Source organism: Solanum stenotomum, chromosome 5, assembly GCF_019186545.1.
Source record: "Solanum stenotomum isolate F172 chromosome 5, ASM1918654v1, whole genome shotgun sequence".
In the NCBI taxonomy this organism is placed as follows: Eukaryota; Viridiplantae; Streptophyta; class Magnoliopsida; order Solanales; family Solanaceae; genus Solanum; species Solanum stenotomum.
In genome coordinates, this window is record NC_064286.1 from 60,636,781 (window position 1) to 60,653,158 (window position 16,378).

At 36.4% G+C, this 16,378-nt stretch overlaps 1 protein-coding gene across 1 annotated transcript; it reads right to left on the reverse strand.

The window, feature by feature from the left end:
* Nucleotides 1–1,488: 1,488 nt before the first annotated feature.
* Nucleotides 1,489–14,610, reverse strand: LOC125864428 (pre-mRNA-splicing factor prp12). Its single transcript, XM_049544428.1, has 15 exons — nt 14,302–14,610; nt 10,538–10,672; nt 10,373–10,452; nt 10,152–10,235; nt 9,935–10,022; nt 9,678–9,829; nt 7,510–9,520; nt 6,869–7,179; nt 6,353–6,668; nt 6,102–6,257; nt 5,731–5,872; nt 4,717–4,796; nt 3,541–3,680; nt 2,700–2,808; nt 1,489–2,258 (listed from the first exon to the last, which is right to left on the reverse strand). Exons 1-15 carry the CDS (start codon nt 14,479–14,481, stop codon nt 2,061–2,063), a joined length of 4,182 nt encoding a protein of 1,393 aa, XP_049400385.1. The 5' UTR covers nt 14,482–14,610; the 3' UTR covers nt 1,489–2,060.
* Between the last annotated feature and the right edge of the window lie 1,768 nt (nt 14,611–16,378).

Genomic DNA, 16,378 nt, shown 5'->3' on the forward strand with positions numbered 1-16,378 from the left:
ATCTTGTGCCCGGAGCACCCAAAAAAAAATTTTCAAAAAACTCTGTGAGGACCTCCGTATTGAGTTGAGGAACCATCACATATACTCACACAAATTTTTCACGCTCATTTCCGCATTTACAAGCCCTTTTTTAGGAATCGCGCAAATTCCTTAATTTTTTTTGTCTATTAGCCCATGGATCTGGTGCCCGGAGCACCCAATAATTGGGGCATCAATACATACTGTTTCACAATTTTAAAGTCCATTGAGGGTATTTACAGACATATTTACAGGAGTTGTGCGATTTTCTAAGTTTGTTCATATGTATTAGCCCATGAAAATTTTAATGATACGGCTCTTGAACGATTGTTTTGTGAGATCTTTACGAAATCATCCGTATGGAGTTGGAGGAGCAGTACGTATGATTGCACAATTTTTATAGTCTATTTTGGGCTTATGAATATTTTTGTGATTTCTTTGTGAAACCTTTACGAAACCCTCTGCTAAGAGTTGGGGAAACAGTAAGTATAGTTTTACAATTTTTAGAGTTTATTTTGGGATTAAGGGGCCAATTTACAAGAATTAGGTGATTTTCTCATTTTTTTCGTATTTTTAGCGCATAAATATTTTTGTAATATGCTTTCAGACGATATCTTTTAAAAGTCATTAGGGAACCCTTCATAGGGAGTTGGGGAGTGGTACTTACAGTCTCACAATTTTTAAAGTCCAATTGAATATTTAGAAGCTAATTTACATGAATTAGACAATTTTCTTTGTTTTGTGTGAATTATCCCATCAATATTTTGGTGATATGACTTTCGAAAGAATTTGTTTGAAACCTTACAAAATCCTTTATAGGGAGTTGGTGGAGAATATATTCTGGGCATTTAGGGGCCAACTTACAAAAATCAAGTGATTTCCTCAATTTTTCATGTGTGTTAGTCCATGAATATTTTGGTGATATGACTTCCATACGATCTTTCTGTGAAACCTATACGGAACTCTCCATTGGGAGTTGGAGCAGTACCTATCTCACAATTTCCTGAGTCTATTTTGGGCATTTTGGCACCAATTTATATGAATTACGCGATTTTTCTCAATTTTTCGTGTGCGCTAATCCATAAATTTTTTGGGGATAAGGCTTTTGGGTGATTTCTTTGCAGAACCTTTACAAAACCTTGCATAGAAAGTTGGGTAAGCAGTAGGTAAAATTGTACAGTTTTTAGAGTATATTTTGGGCATAGATAGCCAATTTATAGGAATTAGACAATTTTTTCATGTGTTAGCCCATGAATATTTTGGTAATATAAAAATTCAAATTTACCATATCACACAAGGTAATTAGGCGATTTTAGAGTCCTTGATATGATAATTTATTTGTTAATGAGACTTAACATGTCCTCCATACGATCATTTATTTCTTTTAGGTACCTGGAGAAGTCTTGCATTCAATTCCATTCCACTCATGCAACTCCACACTAACCAAAGTGATCATGACACGTCGAAAGATTTACTTTGACCAATTAAATCAAGGTTCATGTATTAATTTTGCTTTTTTTCTTTGAAGCACCTCGATTATTTTATCCAATAAATATTGAATAACTGTGTCTATCAAGGCCGCTGACAAAAGAAAAGATATATTTACAACAATTAACTGAAGCTACAAAACTGGGTTCAGACTATGACCATGAAGGAGGCGCCGTGCAATATTATTTCTGCATCACCCCAACCTATGTTGCTTGGACTCTTTTAAAAATGTCAACAGATGCGTGCCGGATTCTCCAAAAGTAGTGTATTGTTGGAGAATCCGACATGGGTGCAGCATCGAAAGTGAAGAGTCCACACAACCTAGCTCCTAACCCAACCCAACAACAACAGCCAAACAAACCAGAATAGCCTGGCATGTAGACAATGTTAAACCCAGCTCCAAACATCTTCTGGCAATCACAGATATCACCCTGCTTGCTTCCAAAAATATGAACAGAGAGCAATTGGCACTGATAAAGGTCACTTGATTTCGCAGTCAATCAAAAACCGAGCAAACAGCTCTCAAAGCATCAGGACAAAGATAAACTTGATACTCAGTTCAGGGCATAATGAATGCGTTCTAGCAGTCGCACAACCTGATTGACAGTAATTGGATCAGGAGATTGCTTTGAATTGAACATAATGGTGTTTTGTGCACCAAGAGGCAATGCTAATACAGCTTCTTGTTGCATACTAGTAAGCTCCAAGAACTGAGCAAGCATATCACCATCCAGAGCTTTAGGTGCCCTAGCCTGTAATTTGAAAAGGCAAAAGACCAGCACAAGAATGATGAGTTACAGTTTCAGGTGGATATATAAACAGCAATATAAAAAACATAGTTCTCCGGTTTCTGCCTTGCAAACCTAACACAATTTGTCAAGGAAAACGAGAACTACAGAAAGCAATATTGAGGGATAATTCCACTGTTTACATCTCCTCTTTTCTTTTTCCCTGGTGTGAACTGGTAAACCCTATTCCAGCACACCCCCGACTGAGCAGTCAGCAATGGCCCTTTCCTACTTTTATTCCCTTGGTGGATTGACCCTCATTACGCCTCAGTCTCGTGCATGTCGGGATAGGCTATATGAATCCTCATTGACCATGTTATTCCAAAACATTATACAAAATAAGAATAATAAACATAAAAGGTACTAGAAGTTCTTCAGATCTATAACAAAAATTACATCTCTTACCGTACTCCCACGACAACGGTATTCAGTATGGTCATTTCCCAAAATAGGAGCAGTCAGCGGATGGATGACAAGCCTAGCCTGTACTGCTTCTAAGAGATCATATTCCTCCCTATGAGAAAGTAAATCTTTTCAAAGTTACTTCAACAGTAATTTTTTGCAGAGAAAATAGATGAAGCCAATTGAAAATACAACATTTTGGCATTTACTTAAAAGTCCTTTAACGTTTGATTCATGTTATGAGTAATTCATTCTTAATAACAGATTAGCATCTCCCTTTTATAGATAAAACAGAGCACCAATACACTCCAGAAACTACTTATGACCACTCCCCTTCCTATTTTCCAATCCCTGATTCCTCTCCCATTTCAGCAGGACAGAAGGAGTGGGGTAAGAGGAAAAGAGACACCAGCTGCAGTATTTAAGAGGGACTAATAACTCCTAAACTACTGGCAGGAAAATCCAACTTGGGATGCCCTATACTAGCCATTCAAGAGAAAAGTTGAATTCAATCAGTTCAAATCTCACAAGAGAAGTCTCACTGGCATTCTAATACTGCAGTAGAGCCAACATGCTGGGACATCCAAAAATGCATATATTAACTACTTAACATCTCAATGAAGAGAATTAGCTGATTTGAACTAAAGCAATCACCTATATGTTATTATCTGAGAATTCATACTTCAAAAAGTTAGCAGCTCACATAATAGACTAAAAAAGAAAAAAGATGCATGATAAATACAAGGTACAGAGTCGAGGAATGACCAAAGCACATCCGATGAAGATGGACAGTAAATTTTTCAGGTGACCTGAACAATAAATTCGACAGGATGTTGTAAGATACCTAGTAAGAGGAATAAAAATAATTATGCTCCCTAAAAGCGTACTAGCCATGATACTATTTTGTGATATGTCACCGACATTGCTGGCAACTTGACAGCCCCTAAGTGCATCATCTGCTGGAAGTTTATAGGAGAATGACCCCTGCAACAGATAATATTGCTCAAATCAATTGAAGCAGTCACAAAAATTAAGTCAAGGAAATGATGCTGCAGCGTTAATTTTTTTGTAAATCATCAAACTTCATATCCCATTCCATCAAACTGCTAGCAATCTGTGGGAATAACTAATAAGAAAAACTCAAAGCAGATTGCAGAATAGCCATTAAATCATTTGTGATTTGTTAAGCCAATATCACTAAATATTCTCTCCTTTTTTAAAGCAAAGGTGCTTGAGTATTGATTTAATCTTAACTTAAGAATTCATATGTAAGCAATTAACTTAATTGACTAAGATAAAGTATAAGAATTATCTGAATAAAACTTGAATACTGTTTAAGTTAAATATAAAATACAAAATACAAGTCTTAAAGCTAAAAAGGTAAATAAACAATGAAATCAGACAATTTGCTATAGATGGACAGAGTAGAAAAAATATTTCTCCTCTCGATCTCCCTCGAGCATCAAATTCGGAAACTGGGAAATTGATCATGTTTGTCTAAGCAGAACCTCACCCACAACACCACTGGGCACCATATTGGTTCTTTCTCAGCTAGGGGCATCATCTAAGAGAATACATAAATGTTAAAATAGAGGATTATGTAACTGGTTCAGTGGTTCGTGACCTTGCAATGCAGTAAAAGGCGACTTTTGACTTTTCAGATCCCTTGACATATGAAATATCAGCTAACATCGACTTTTCTGGTCTACCATAAATTCCGTGTGAGTTCATGCCTGTGTTGGATTAGTCATCTTCTGCATATTCTATCATATTCATTCTATCAACTTTCTGGACCATAAATGACCATATTGGCATCCAACTATTATCTCCTATAGGAAAGTTCTGCTTCCCAACGACAAGTATTATACATGATTTGCTTAAATCATTTATACTACTTCATAAGGGCAAACAAGAAGAAGACTCATCGGAAGGTGCATTATAGGGCTTAAAAATTACCATCTTTGACAAGTATGGTCTAAACCCATCATTCAAAACAGAAAAACTCCAGCCAAATGCTTACCTTTCGAATTCTTATAGCTATCTCGCCCATGTAGAATGAACAAGTTAGAGCTAGATTGCGTTCTGGACTGTTGAAATTATCTGCAAAACAATGCCAGATTAAAAAAAAATAAAAAAAATTAGAACAAGCATTGCATTTAAATTAAAAAATAGTTAGTAGATGAAGAAAAGGTTGGGCCGACTGCTGTATGGGGCGGAGAGTTGGCCCGACTGCTGTATGGGGCAGAGTGTTGGCCCGTTAAGAACTCTCATGTCCAGTAGATGAGAGTCGCAGGGATGAGGATGATATGGTGGATGTGTAGGCATAACACGACAGATAAGATTAGGAACGAAAATATCCGGGACAAGATGAGGGAGGCGAGATTGAGATGGTTTGGACAAGTGAAAAGGAGATGTACACATGCCCTGGTAAGGAGGTGTGAGAGGTTAACATGGGGGAGTCTGACACGAGGTAGAGGCAGGACAAAGAAGTATTGGGGAGAAATGACAAGACAAGACATGACGCAACTCCAACTTACCGAGGCCATGACCTTAGATAGGAGGATATGGAGGTCGCAAATTAGGGTAGAAGGTATTTGAGGGTTGTCTCGCTTCCCTGTGGTGAGGCTTGGTGGGTAGATAATATTAACATTATTCGCGTAGTTTCTTGTTCTCCGATTGTTGCTACTACATGTTGTTTCTTGTGCTTAGTATATCAGATCATTCTGCTATGTACGGTTTGTTATGTGTTGCTTGAGCCGAGGGTCTTTCAAAAACAGTCTCTCTATCTCATCAGGAGTAAGGTCTGCGTACACTCTATCTTCTCCAACCTCACTTGTGGGAATATGGGTATGTTGTTGTTTGTAGATGAAGGAAAGTATAAGAAGCAAGATGATGAGGATGTGCATAAGAATCTCAGCTAATAAAAATAACAGAAAAGGTAGCGTAAACCAGTAAATATGTACAGAGATCCTGATCTTTCTTTTCCGATGTTTTAAAAATCAGATTTTACATAGATATTGTAAGTTGAATTTACCTTCCAAGTGATTCAGACATGATAAAATGGCTAAACTCCCCTTCCGATCTGAAACGGCAGCTGTGTCTCCATCCATAAGAGTGCAATCAGAAACTAACCTCTGGACAGGGTCACAGTAAACTTGATCTAGTTTTCTTGCATCCTGACCACAAGACAGAGGAAGATAGCTTGTAAGGCAACAAGTTTTCAAATCTACCAATGCAAGGAGGTGAAATCTAATATAAGTATTATGTCCCCTGCAAGCTACAACCTAGAAAAAGGAATTCCAGATCTCCATCCACCTAATGGAATACAAAAATCAATGCCCAACAACACACAAAGAACCCAAGGAAACTGAGGTTTTTAAAGAAAAATCAACTCTAGCTACAGACCTCTTGATACGAGTAGAAGAGGATGCCATCACGACAATCACCAACAGCAATTCTAGTGAAGTGTGCAGTAAGAGTCATGATCATGAACCGTGTTCTCCCTACTGCTAAGCGTCTGACTCTTTGGGCATTATCATTTGGAAAACCACAAACATAGAACTGCCGGGAGAATGAAAAAAGAAGCAACATATTTTTAGCAAGAGGTAACACTAACTTTGCAAGAAAGTCCACAGGTGAGATTTATTTCAACTTACACAATTAGCCGCAGAGGCCAAGAAAAAACGATCAAGATAAGGGCAGACTGCAAGCACCATTCCAGGCCAAGTGGTTGAATAACCTAATCTTAAGTGCCATGCTTCACTTTCCTCAAGCTTAATCCCGTCACAGCTGTTATCATCAGGACTGCTACAGAGACTACTGCTAGACAGCTGTTCGGCGGCATATCCACCAATCTCACGGAAAGGTGAAGTCCGTTGAGAAGATGACCCAGCCCTCGAAGAAAATGCAATTGATCCACTATCTGAGTTTTGCATTTGCTCGAGGCAAAGAACTATTAGACGGCCCTTTGTACTGTCAAAAGTTATCTTTATTAAAACAAAAAATAAACATGCAATTCATGTATACATTATCAAAATGTATACCCTTCAGACAAACAAAAGATTTACCTAGAAAAGATATTTTATTGGGGAAGAAAATAAAATCAATTACAATAAACGCATTGTGGATTTATGGAGGTAAAATGCTATACCCTTTTAGAGGTTGGCACTAACCTTTCAGCTTCACCACTAGGCATTATAGCTGGACCAGAAGAGAGACCAGTTCCAACAACAAGAACTTGTTCGTTTCCGGCTTTTACCAAGTCCATGCATTTTCCTATCTCCCCAGGCTCAAACTTAAAGGATGACAACACTGATCCACTGAGAGGATCTATGCAGCAGACATCAGATGAACATAAATCATCACTGAGATCAGTCCTTAATACAAGCAACAACCTGCTGTCACTATGATATAAAACCTTTCGAGGAGTACCGCCAAAATGAAATTTCTGCACATTAAGCCGTTTACTAGGCACCATTTCCACCTGAAACCAAAAAGATGGTCATGATGTCTGATATTAAAGGTATACAATGGCCAAGATCCATATATACAACTAAACACACTCGACCTCTGTTTCTTTAGTTTTCTCTCTCTCTCTCTCCTCCTTTTTGTTTTTTTGGGGGGGAAGAGGGGAAGGTGAGATAGGGAAGTCATGCCATCAACCTGATATGCGGGCAACAAGAAGAACGTCACCCTTCATATGGCTTGTACTTGCCTATCCAACATATAATATGTAAAAATGACATGTGCAACTAGGGAGGTGAGATGTCAATGTTGAGCTTTGTTATCAATACAGCATGGACTTTTTTCTTACCAAATGAAGACTGTTTTCAGCAACAAAGATAATTCCCTTGGGACATTCAGTTGAACAAACTGGAGTAACATGTGTGGAAGGTGGAAAAGATATTGAAGTATACGAGAGGCTATGCCTTGCAGTTTGCAATAGCCAGGGCCTATCACTTAGAGCGATCACATCAGCATCAAGAGAATCATTTAATGGAATCAAAAAAACAGGAGTGATGCCAATCCGACGAACTGCAACTAACTGCAGATAAACAGGAAAATCCTTCGTCTTATCCAATAAACTGGTCACTTGTGTAGGTTGAGTTCTAAAATTCTGAGATGCAAAAATTGAGGAACTAGTGCAATTAACCATACAAGAATTGTCAAAAGTCTGAAGGCCAGGTGAGACTAGTGAGGAAACTGCCGAGATAGAAGGCCACTCAAATCTGAGTAGCATACCATTCCTCAATCCTGAAAGAACATAAAGCCGATCGACGAGGACAAGTCTTACGTCTTGAGGGATGCACCCACTTACAGTTGTTCCAAGAGTGTTTGTTAAGGTTATAGACCCTACAGCAAGAACACTCAGACCCTTATCAGAAGTAAATGATAGAACTTCTACAGAAGGCTTATGTGTACCGATAACGAAGATGTTACTGATGTCCAATCCGACCGGAAGAGAATCCAGAGGAACTCCATTTGCATTACTAGTTCTAGAGATAAAAGATGTTTGCTCAAGCCGTCTTTGGGGGATTGAGATGCAGGAAAGTTCATCTTGCAATTTCACATGTTGCATCTGGTATATTTCATAATGATGGGCTGATATTGTCCTGATGCCAAGAATGAATAGGTAACATGGACTGGAAGTTGCAACAACAATCAAATTAGGCCCAACAGCTCCCAGGCTTATTGTCATATTATCAGGGGACCACGACATGAAAGTTGGTGATGCCAAATCAATACCATCTGGATGTGCAGCAGCAATAGGTACACACAGTCTCACAGCAGTCTGGTGGATTTGCACCAGCAGACCATCACCCACAAGACCACATGCCAACGTGCAAACATCAGGTTGGAAACCCATGAAGTCGGTTACATCAGAAAAGCTCACACCAACAGATAGCACCCTGGTCTCTTCAACAAAGGACAGTACAAGGAAAGAATGATAAGAATCAGCAAGTTTCATTTTAACTGTCCAAGTTCCAGTAATACCCTGATAAATGGGAGAAGTTTTCAACAATTTCTCTACACTGATGCCACTACGTATAACTCGTAAAGATCCTTCAGGTGCCATCCCACAGCAGGCAAACATTTGATCATGTTTCTCATCATGGTAATCCACAACCGACATATCCAATATTGGTGCGATATTTTGGATTGGACTTCTATAAACAAGTCTTCCGTCTTCAACTTTTAGCACCATCCCATCACCCATCTCAACAATAACTGCCAAAAATCCACCTCTCACCCACAAAAGTGCCTTGGCTGGTAGAGTCTTGTAAAGACAATCAGACAGAGATACTTTCAGGCCATCAGAATCAAATAAAAATTCAATCAAGAAAAGCTCTCCAGAGTCTGCACAAAATATCATTCTAGGACTGTTCTCATTTCCAGGATTCCAACTCCATGAGCACACGAAATTCGAACCTGGCTTCACATTGCTATCATCATCAATATTCATTGGGTCATTTTTATTCAAATCGCTGAGCTCAAGCAATGCAGATGCCGCAACACTATACATACCTTCTTCGTCTATAATATCTGGAATTCTAATAGTCTCTCGTACAAAATTCTGCTCCTCAACTGAAGGAGGGGTAAAATTTAAACTTATTCGATAAACAAAACAAGGGCTATGAGGAACTTTAAAGTCCATCACTATAGCATCCCCAGCACGAAGTACTAACACGAGTCCATAAGAATGAGGAATATCTACGATATGATGTGCTAGTGGTCCAAGTTCAGAATACTGATATACTACATAGAGCGAATGCTCCTTCGTATTCCACTCAATCAACATGATCTCGCTCCTATATGATCTCCTCCTGCACAGCCAATTTGAAACATCATACCAATACTAGCAAACCAGAAATTATAATATGACGATTTGTTATATGCAACTATAAAAGAAGAAAACCCACTTTGCATCACAAAGCCATTCTGACAATTACTTAAACTTTCAAACTTCATCATCATTCATACCTATTGAGAAGAATGGCCAATATAGGATTGTAATTCTTATTTGGTTGAACATCTTTTGCGATAAAGCACATACTCCATATGGTACCACAGATACTGGTAAAACCATTCGCAGTCTCGATCTTCCCTTGCTTGTCAGTGGGACAAAAGATTCTCTAGTATCATTATTTAAAGAGTATCAGTAGGATGAAACAAAGCTATTCAAGCGATTAAGTAGCATATATATCTAGACTAGAAGGAAATGTATGCACAATATTAACCTTATCAAATATATCACTGCCAGCTGAAGCAGAGCGGGAGAAAAGCACCAAACTGTCTTCATATGCACTAGCTGCAATAAAACAACCACTGCAAAGAGCAGAGAGAGAAATTACCAACAAGGACATCTAGAATCTCTAAGTAGTAGCCAAGGTGACTGATTTCAATTGTTGCCGACCATCTAATTGGTTTCGTCTATCCATCTAAAATACAACTTACTTGGAATCAACGGCTAACATTCTTCCAATTTGATCCGTAGGATTTCCAGGAGACGAAAGTTGAACATGTGTTACAGCGAAAAACCTATGTGAACGGTGCAAAGGTAAGCCGTTAATGAAAAAAATGAGTGTCTTGGTTGAATTAAGATAAAGAAAAATAACTGCTCATTTTATGTGTAACAAAAATAAAAGAAAAAAGATACAGTTGAAAAATAATTTAACCTGTGCATTTCATTGCAAAATCTGAGAACTGACAGCTTCCCTGAATCTGAAATAACAACCAAGAGATCCCTGCCCAGAAGCTATTTAAAAGAAAAAGTGAAAGGAAAATGCTATAAGTATAAAAATTAGAAATAAAGGATTAGTCGGAAAAACAATCTAAGACACCTGTGGGCTTCCAACACGAAACTTCTCATTCCAGGGAAGGACAGCTATATCTTTTATTATGCCAAATACAGGCTGCTCACAAATAGACTGCACAACCCCATCTTCATCTATAATCACCAATTCTATAGATGTTTCCTGCATCAAAATCCGTTGTCATATCACACACTGAAGCTTGCTAAATAAAACTGCAACCAAGTAGCTAACATTCAACAGCATGTTGAAGAACATATGTAAGGAATCCAATCAAATAAACAATCCAGCACACAGCACACCTGTGCTATATAAGCATAGATACAATAATTCAAGCATCTAGAAATCAAGAGAACATACAAGTGCCACTAAAAAACATATCTTAACAAAATAAAAACAGTGAACAATATATATAGCCTAGTTATCCCCTTTAGGCAGAAAATAGACAGTAATATTAGGAAAAAATACCTCCTGCAGTTAGGCAGCACAAAACAGCTGCATGTAGGATTGACTCGTCATGAATATAAACAAGCCATTCCTAGTATCCGCGACAAGCTAATGCTATAGGTATTAATGTTTCATTATACAGTAATTATCAGCATTAAATTTGACCAGGCCAGACAATCCTTCAATATAAGAAAAGTTAAGTCTTCAAGTAAAAGATATAGAGATTGGTACTTCTGAAATCAAGTTGATCCGGAGATATTGGGTTTTCTGGAGTAGTAACAAACAGTTCTTGCAAGAACTTATAGTGTATGCATTTGAGCCGCATCTTGAGAAAATAAATGTGCCATAGCTAGCACAAGAATCTTAAGGCGGCTCAGCGGAGCAGGGTAAAAGTAGGAAGAAGCTAAATGCGGCATGAAAAGGCAAGTTCAATTTAGCGGGTTAAGATTAATATTTTTCTTCCGTCTCGCTCCATTTTTTATCTTATAATTTTCATGTGTTTGCTTCTTTATACTTTGAACCCCTTCAACAGAGATCTTGGCTCCGCCGCCATGGGTGGTGGATATGGATTTAGCTTACAACCTTATAAGATCGATTCTTTAAGAGGTAAGATTAATTCTTAACTTCATATCTTTGGTTTCTATTAAAGTAAATTAAAGAAGGTATGTAATTAGTATTATACTAATTGTTGTCTCTAATTTCTTCAAAATAGGAGTCTAGTTCACTTTTGATCTAAGTTCTTGAATTGACTCTATTAGTATCACAATTAATTCTAATCCACTAATTTTGAATACTAAGATCAATTAGGGTTCTTAGCACTTCATCTTGAAATTTGGGGACTTTATTATTGAATTTCACGTATCTTTCAATTCCTGTCTTTAATCTTCGTATTTTTGCTTCCACATTATTTTCTTGTTTATTCAAGTAACCCGATTCTTATCACAAACTTTATACTTCAGTTCACCAACTATAAACTTTGAACGAATATTAGGGTTTCCATAAGGTTTTGCAACTCTTGTGACAACAACGTTCAGTTTTTTTTCTCCCTATAGACCAACTCCAGCTTAGCTATTGATAGAGTAAATAGATCTCACACTTCATTCAAGGTTTTGCCTATAGATAATTTGCATTCTCCCTCCCCATTTGCCAAAAGCGAAAACAAAGTTTATATAACCATCATGCAATTAACTGGTCCTACCTGATAGGAATATGTAAGCAGAATTTCCGTATCTCAAGAAATATATAGCTTGTTTACAGTCTGCTGCTGATAAAGACATTGTTTGGTTGGAATACCATTATTCAGACAATTTGATATCAGATCTCCTTCCACTGGTACTAATTCTCTAAACAACAGAAAATTCAATTTGCTTTTGATTCAAGGTGCAGTGTATGCTCTAGGAGAACTTAAGCCACCAATATGCAGTGAGGTCAAGTTAAAGTCGGGGGATTAGATAAGCTCAATATGACCTTGTTCTTGTAGATTTCTCTTCCTATTACTGGAATTGGCTGGTGGTGGCCGGTGGATAAGGGAATTGAGTATGCAGATACCAAACTGGAAACTCCTAGTTACTAAAGGAAGTGATTTGCCTGTTGAGGAAGGTACATAAACTTTCTTAGTATTAATAGGTTTAGTTAGTTCTATGTTTTGGGAAACGCCAATTTCTAATAGGTGCACAGGCCAAAAAACATAGTGGGAGTAAACCAGTTCTATCTTTAGACAAAAACACTTGACCAACAACCTCTTTCAGCAAGTGAACGAGACAAATCCCAAATAGAAAGATTTCGGTATTATTGAAAATCAGGGGAGCTCAGTGAAATTGTCAAAACCCTCTAGAGTAGGTCTCTGTAATAGAAATTCTGACAAACTGGCAGCACTATGTTACATTAAACAGAATAAAAGGACAGCCTAGTGCACCAAGCTCCTCCCATGGGCGGGGTTCGGGGAAGGACCGGACCACATTGCTCTTATGTACACAGTCTTAATTTGCATTTCTACAAGAGGTTGTTTCCGCAATTTAAAATAAAAAGAGTACTTCTTCTAGAGATTGGATATGTATGTGAAAAAAAGAAAGTCACAGCATGTTATTACAAGGGTCCTTAAAAACTTTGTAGACAAACTTAAATTGTATTTCTTTGACTTGAAACTGTGGAAATACAACTTTCTAGATACAGCTATTCTACTTCTTCCCTCTAAATTATCCCACCAAGTAACTGGATCATGGTTGAATTGGTATTAACATAAGAGTTTAAATCATGACACTTCCCTCTAATAGATACAAACCTCCTCATAAGACATCAATCCTTTCAAACATCAAAAGGGACATCAATCCTTTCAAAACATCAAAAGGGACATCAATCCTTTCAAACATCAAAAGGGACATCAATCCTTTCAAACATCAAAAGGAGAAGAGAGTCTCACAAAGAGATTTGTAGGATTCCTAAAACGGGAATAGTGGTGCAGCAGCATTCCCGATTTAGGGAATTGGTGCAACCCACTTGCTTGAAATAGAACAGAATGGGGAAAAGACTACGAAAAGACCGACAGAACCCCAAAAATAGTTGCATGAGCAAATAAAAAAAGGGTCTATTTTCAAGATAAAAATAGATCAATCAACTATGATCAATCACAGAATAGTCGTTCTTTTACTAAGTCAGCCCATATTTAAAGACAGGGCGTACGTGGAAGCCTAACCTCCTCTTTTTTTTTTGATAATGGTAACTAGAAGCCTAACCTCCTCTTTGGAACAATCATCCTCATTCCATTACACAACACTTTCAAATACACTAGTCATCATTCAAATTATATTTAGACATACTCCAATCTAAATATTTGATAAGAGCCCCTATCTAGATTAAGCAATTCAGGGTAACAGCTTTTAAGTCTGCTAAAGTTTTCAATGATACATGACTAATTCCCTATCGTAGCTAATCAAACAACAACAACATACCCAGTGTAATCCCACGGTTGGGTCTGGGTGGAGTGTATGCAGCTTTACCCCTACCCCTACCTTACAAAGGTAGAGAAGCAATCTCCAATCAAGTAAAGAATATCTAAAAAAAAACAAGAGCGCAAAGCAAATACAGCAGTAAACAAAAAACGAAAATGCTAACGAGATCAGTAGCAACAACAAATAATATAATAACGAGAGTAAATGGGATCATATCTAGTCAATGAATCATCTTTATTACCTTACCTTGATAAGAAACCCGAGTCGGACATACGTTCTTATACACATCAATTTTGCTTTGCACAGGACAATTTCAATCCAATATTTCCAAAAACATAAAAATCTCACACATTAAAAATTCACAACTAATCTGCAAAATGAAGTTGAAAACCTTATTACCTTGCCAAAAACGACATCGTATGAAGTTGAAGAGCGTATACGACCATAAACCACTTGAAGAACAACACTTCCTCTAAGAACAGTCTTAGCCAAATAACTAGCACCACGAGAAGCATATGATCGGGACTTGCTGCTACCGGCAGAGGATGAAGACGATGATTCTTCCTCGGAAACCGCCATCAACGATCACGATTCGATTCAGTTTTTCCGATTTCTTACTCGAAATTGAACAGATAAATCAGGCAATTTAGGGTTTATTGCATTGAGTTCGTTCCAGTAGAAGTTTTCATTTTGGGGAAAAAGAAGAGAAGAGAAGCTCTGTGTTACTATTAATAACTACTTATATACTTATCAGTCACTCATCCATTTCACATTTCCATGTGGCTTTTGCCGGAGGGACCAAATGGAGAAATTTTAGACTATGTTAGAATTATCGCTTTCTATTTTATACGATAATTAAGAAAATTATTTATAGATAGTATTATTAGCAGAGGTAAAATGGGAAAGATTTAATTAGTTCTATTCTGATTTAGTAAGTGATCAAGTAATATGTGACGAATATTTTTAGTAAGATGTTCATTTAATATGGGATGGAGGGAGTAATAACCTATTTTGTTTTTCGTTTTTCGGTATCTATATTGCAACTTGACTAATTTCAATTTGTACAACATAAAGTCCATTTGAGAAAACGTTCTCATATTGAAGTCCGATTAATTCATATTTGATATTGTCCTTCAACTATTCCAAATTCACGTTGTGTAGGATACATTAAAAAAAACGCTCAATTAAGAATATATATTCAAGCTAAAAATTAAGAACTCTGGCTAAATAAAGAGTCTCACATGTGTTGCACCCTATTCATTGGTGGTTGTTAATAATTGAATTACTTCTTTGTTATCTTCGTCAATTAATCATTATATTTGATAAAAGTATTATCTTTCGGTAAATCAAATAGGTAAATAATGGTCACGGCATGAAATAAGCAGAAATGTCCTCAATTAATAATTTGATTCGAAGATACCCCTTGCCAATAATAGATTAGTCCAAAATGCATTTATTATTACTTAATAGGTCAAAGATACATTTTCCTACTCTTTCTATCTCAAGTTATATGATTCATTTTCTTTTTTAGTCCATTTATAAAAAGAATCATACATTTCTATAATTAGTAATAATTTAACTTTATAATACTCATTTTACCCTTAATAAAATGAATCATATTCACACAAACATCTATGGCATACTTTAGACCACAATTATTTTTTTTCTAAAAAATCTTTCTTAAATTTTGTATTAAGTCAAACTAAGTCACATAGGAAACCTTCATTTAGATGGAGTATCTTCAATCTTAAATATCTTATCACTAATGATTTTCATTTTTGAAAAAAAATTCTATTTATTGAATCACGTACAATTATTCAAGGATATAATTGGACATTTTCAATTATTTAGAGATATGCTTCAAGTTATACCTAAGTTTATTTAATTTACAAACTAATTTGATATTAAAAACTTGCCCCACTAAATGTCTACACCAAATTACTAAATGGGACACATATATCTTACCTACACAAATCTATCACTTAACAATAATTATAATTTAATGTAGAGGTTGAAAATTCCTTTTTGGAAATTTGATTAAGTCACAGCATCTTATCAAGAAATAATAATTGTCCCATTAATGTATAGTTCTTAATCATTTTTAGGCATCGAATATAATTGAACTATTTATAAATGAGGAGAGGCTAATGTAGAAAGAAAAACATAGTATATATACTTTGTAAACACTAGGTTCTAGCATTACTTAAACAAGATTGATTTTAAGTTGTTTTCACAACAATTAGCTCTTAATTTATATGTCGTTTTTGCTATAATATAATATAGAGCAACTTTTATATATAGCAAACATAAAAATTATGTTTGTATGTTATAACTATAGTTTGCATAATAGCAAATTTTGTGTTTGCTATGGAGCTTTTGATTTGTATAATTCGCTAGATACATCTAATATTATACAAATTGTTCAGTTTTGTATAAATTCATTTATACATTGTAATTTGTATAATAAGATCTGTAT

Bases quoted from the DNA above. Each gene is read 5' to 3' on its own strand.
- LOC125864428 (XM_049544428.1), bottom strand. From the start codon at position 14,481: ATGGCGGTTTCCGAGGAAGAATCATCGTCTTCATCCTCTGCCGGTAGC. The intron at 7,180-7,509 runs GTAAGAAAAAAG...TTTTGGTTTCAG, and splicing joins CTGAAAACAGTCTTCATTTG to GTGGAAATGGTGCCTAGTAA. The intron at 2,809-3,540 runs GTATCTTACAAC...ACTTTCTCATAG, and splicing joins ATTTTTATTCCTCTTACTAG to GGAGGAATATGATCTCTTAG.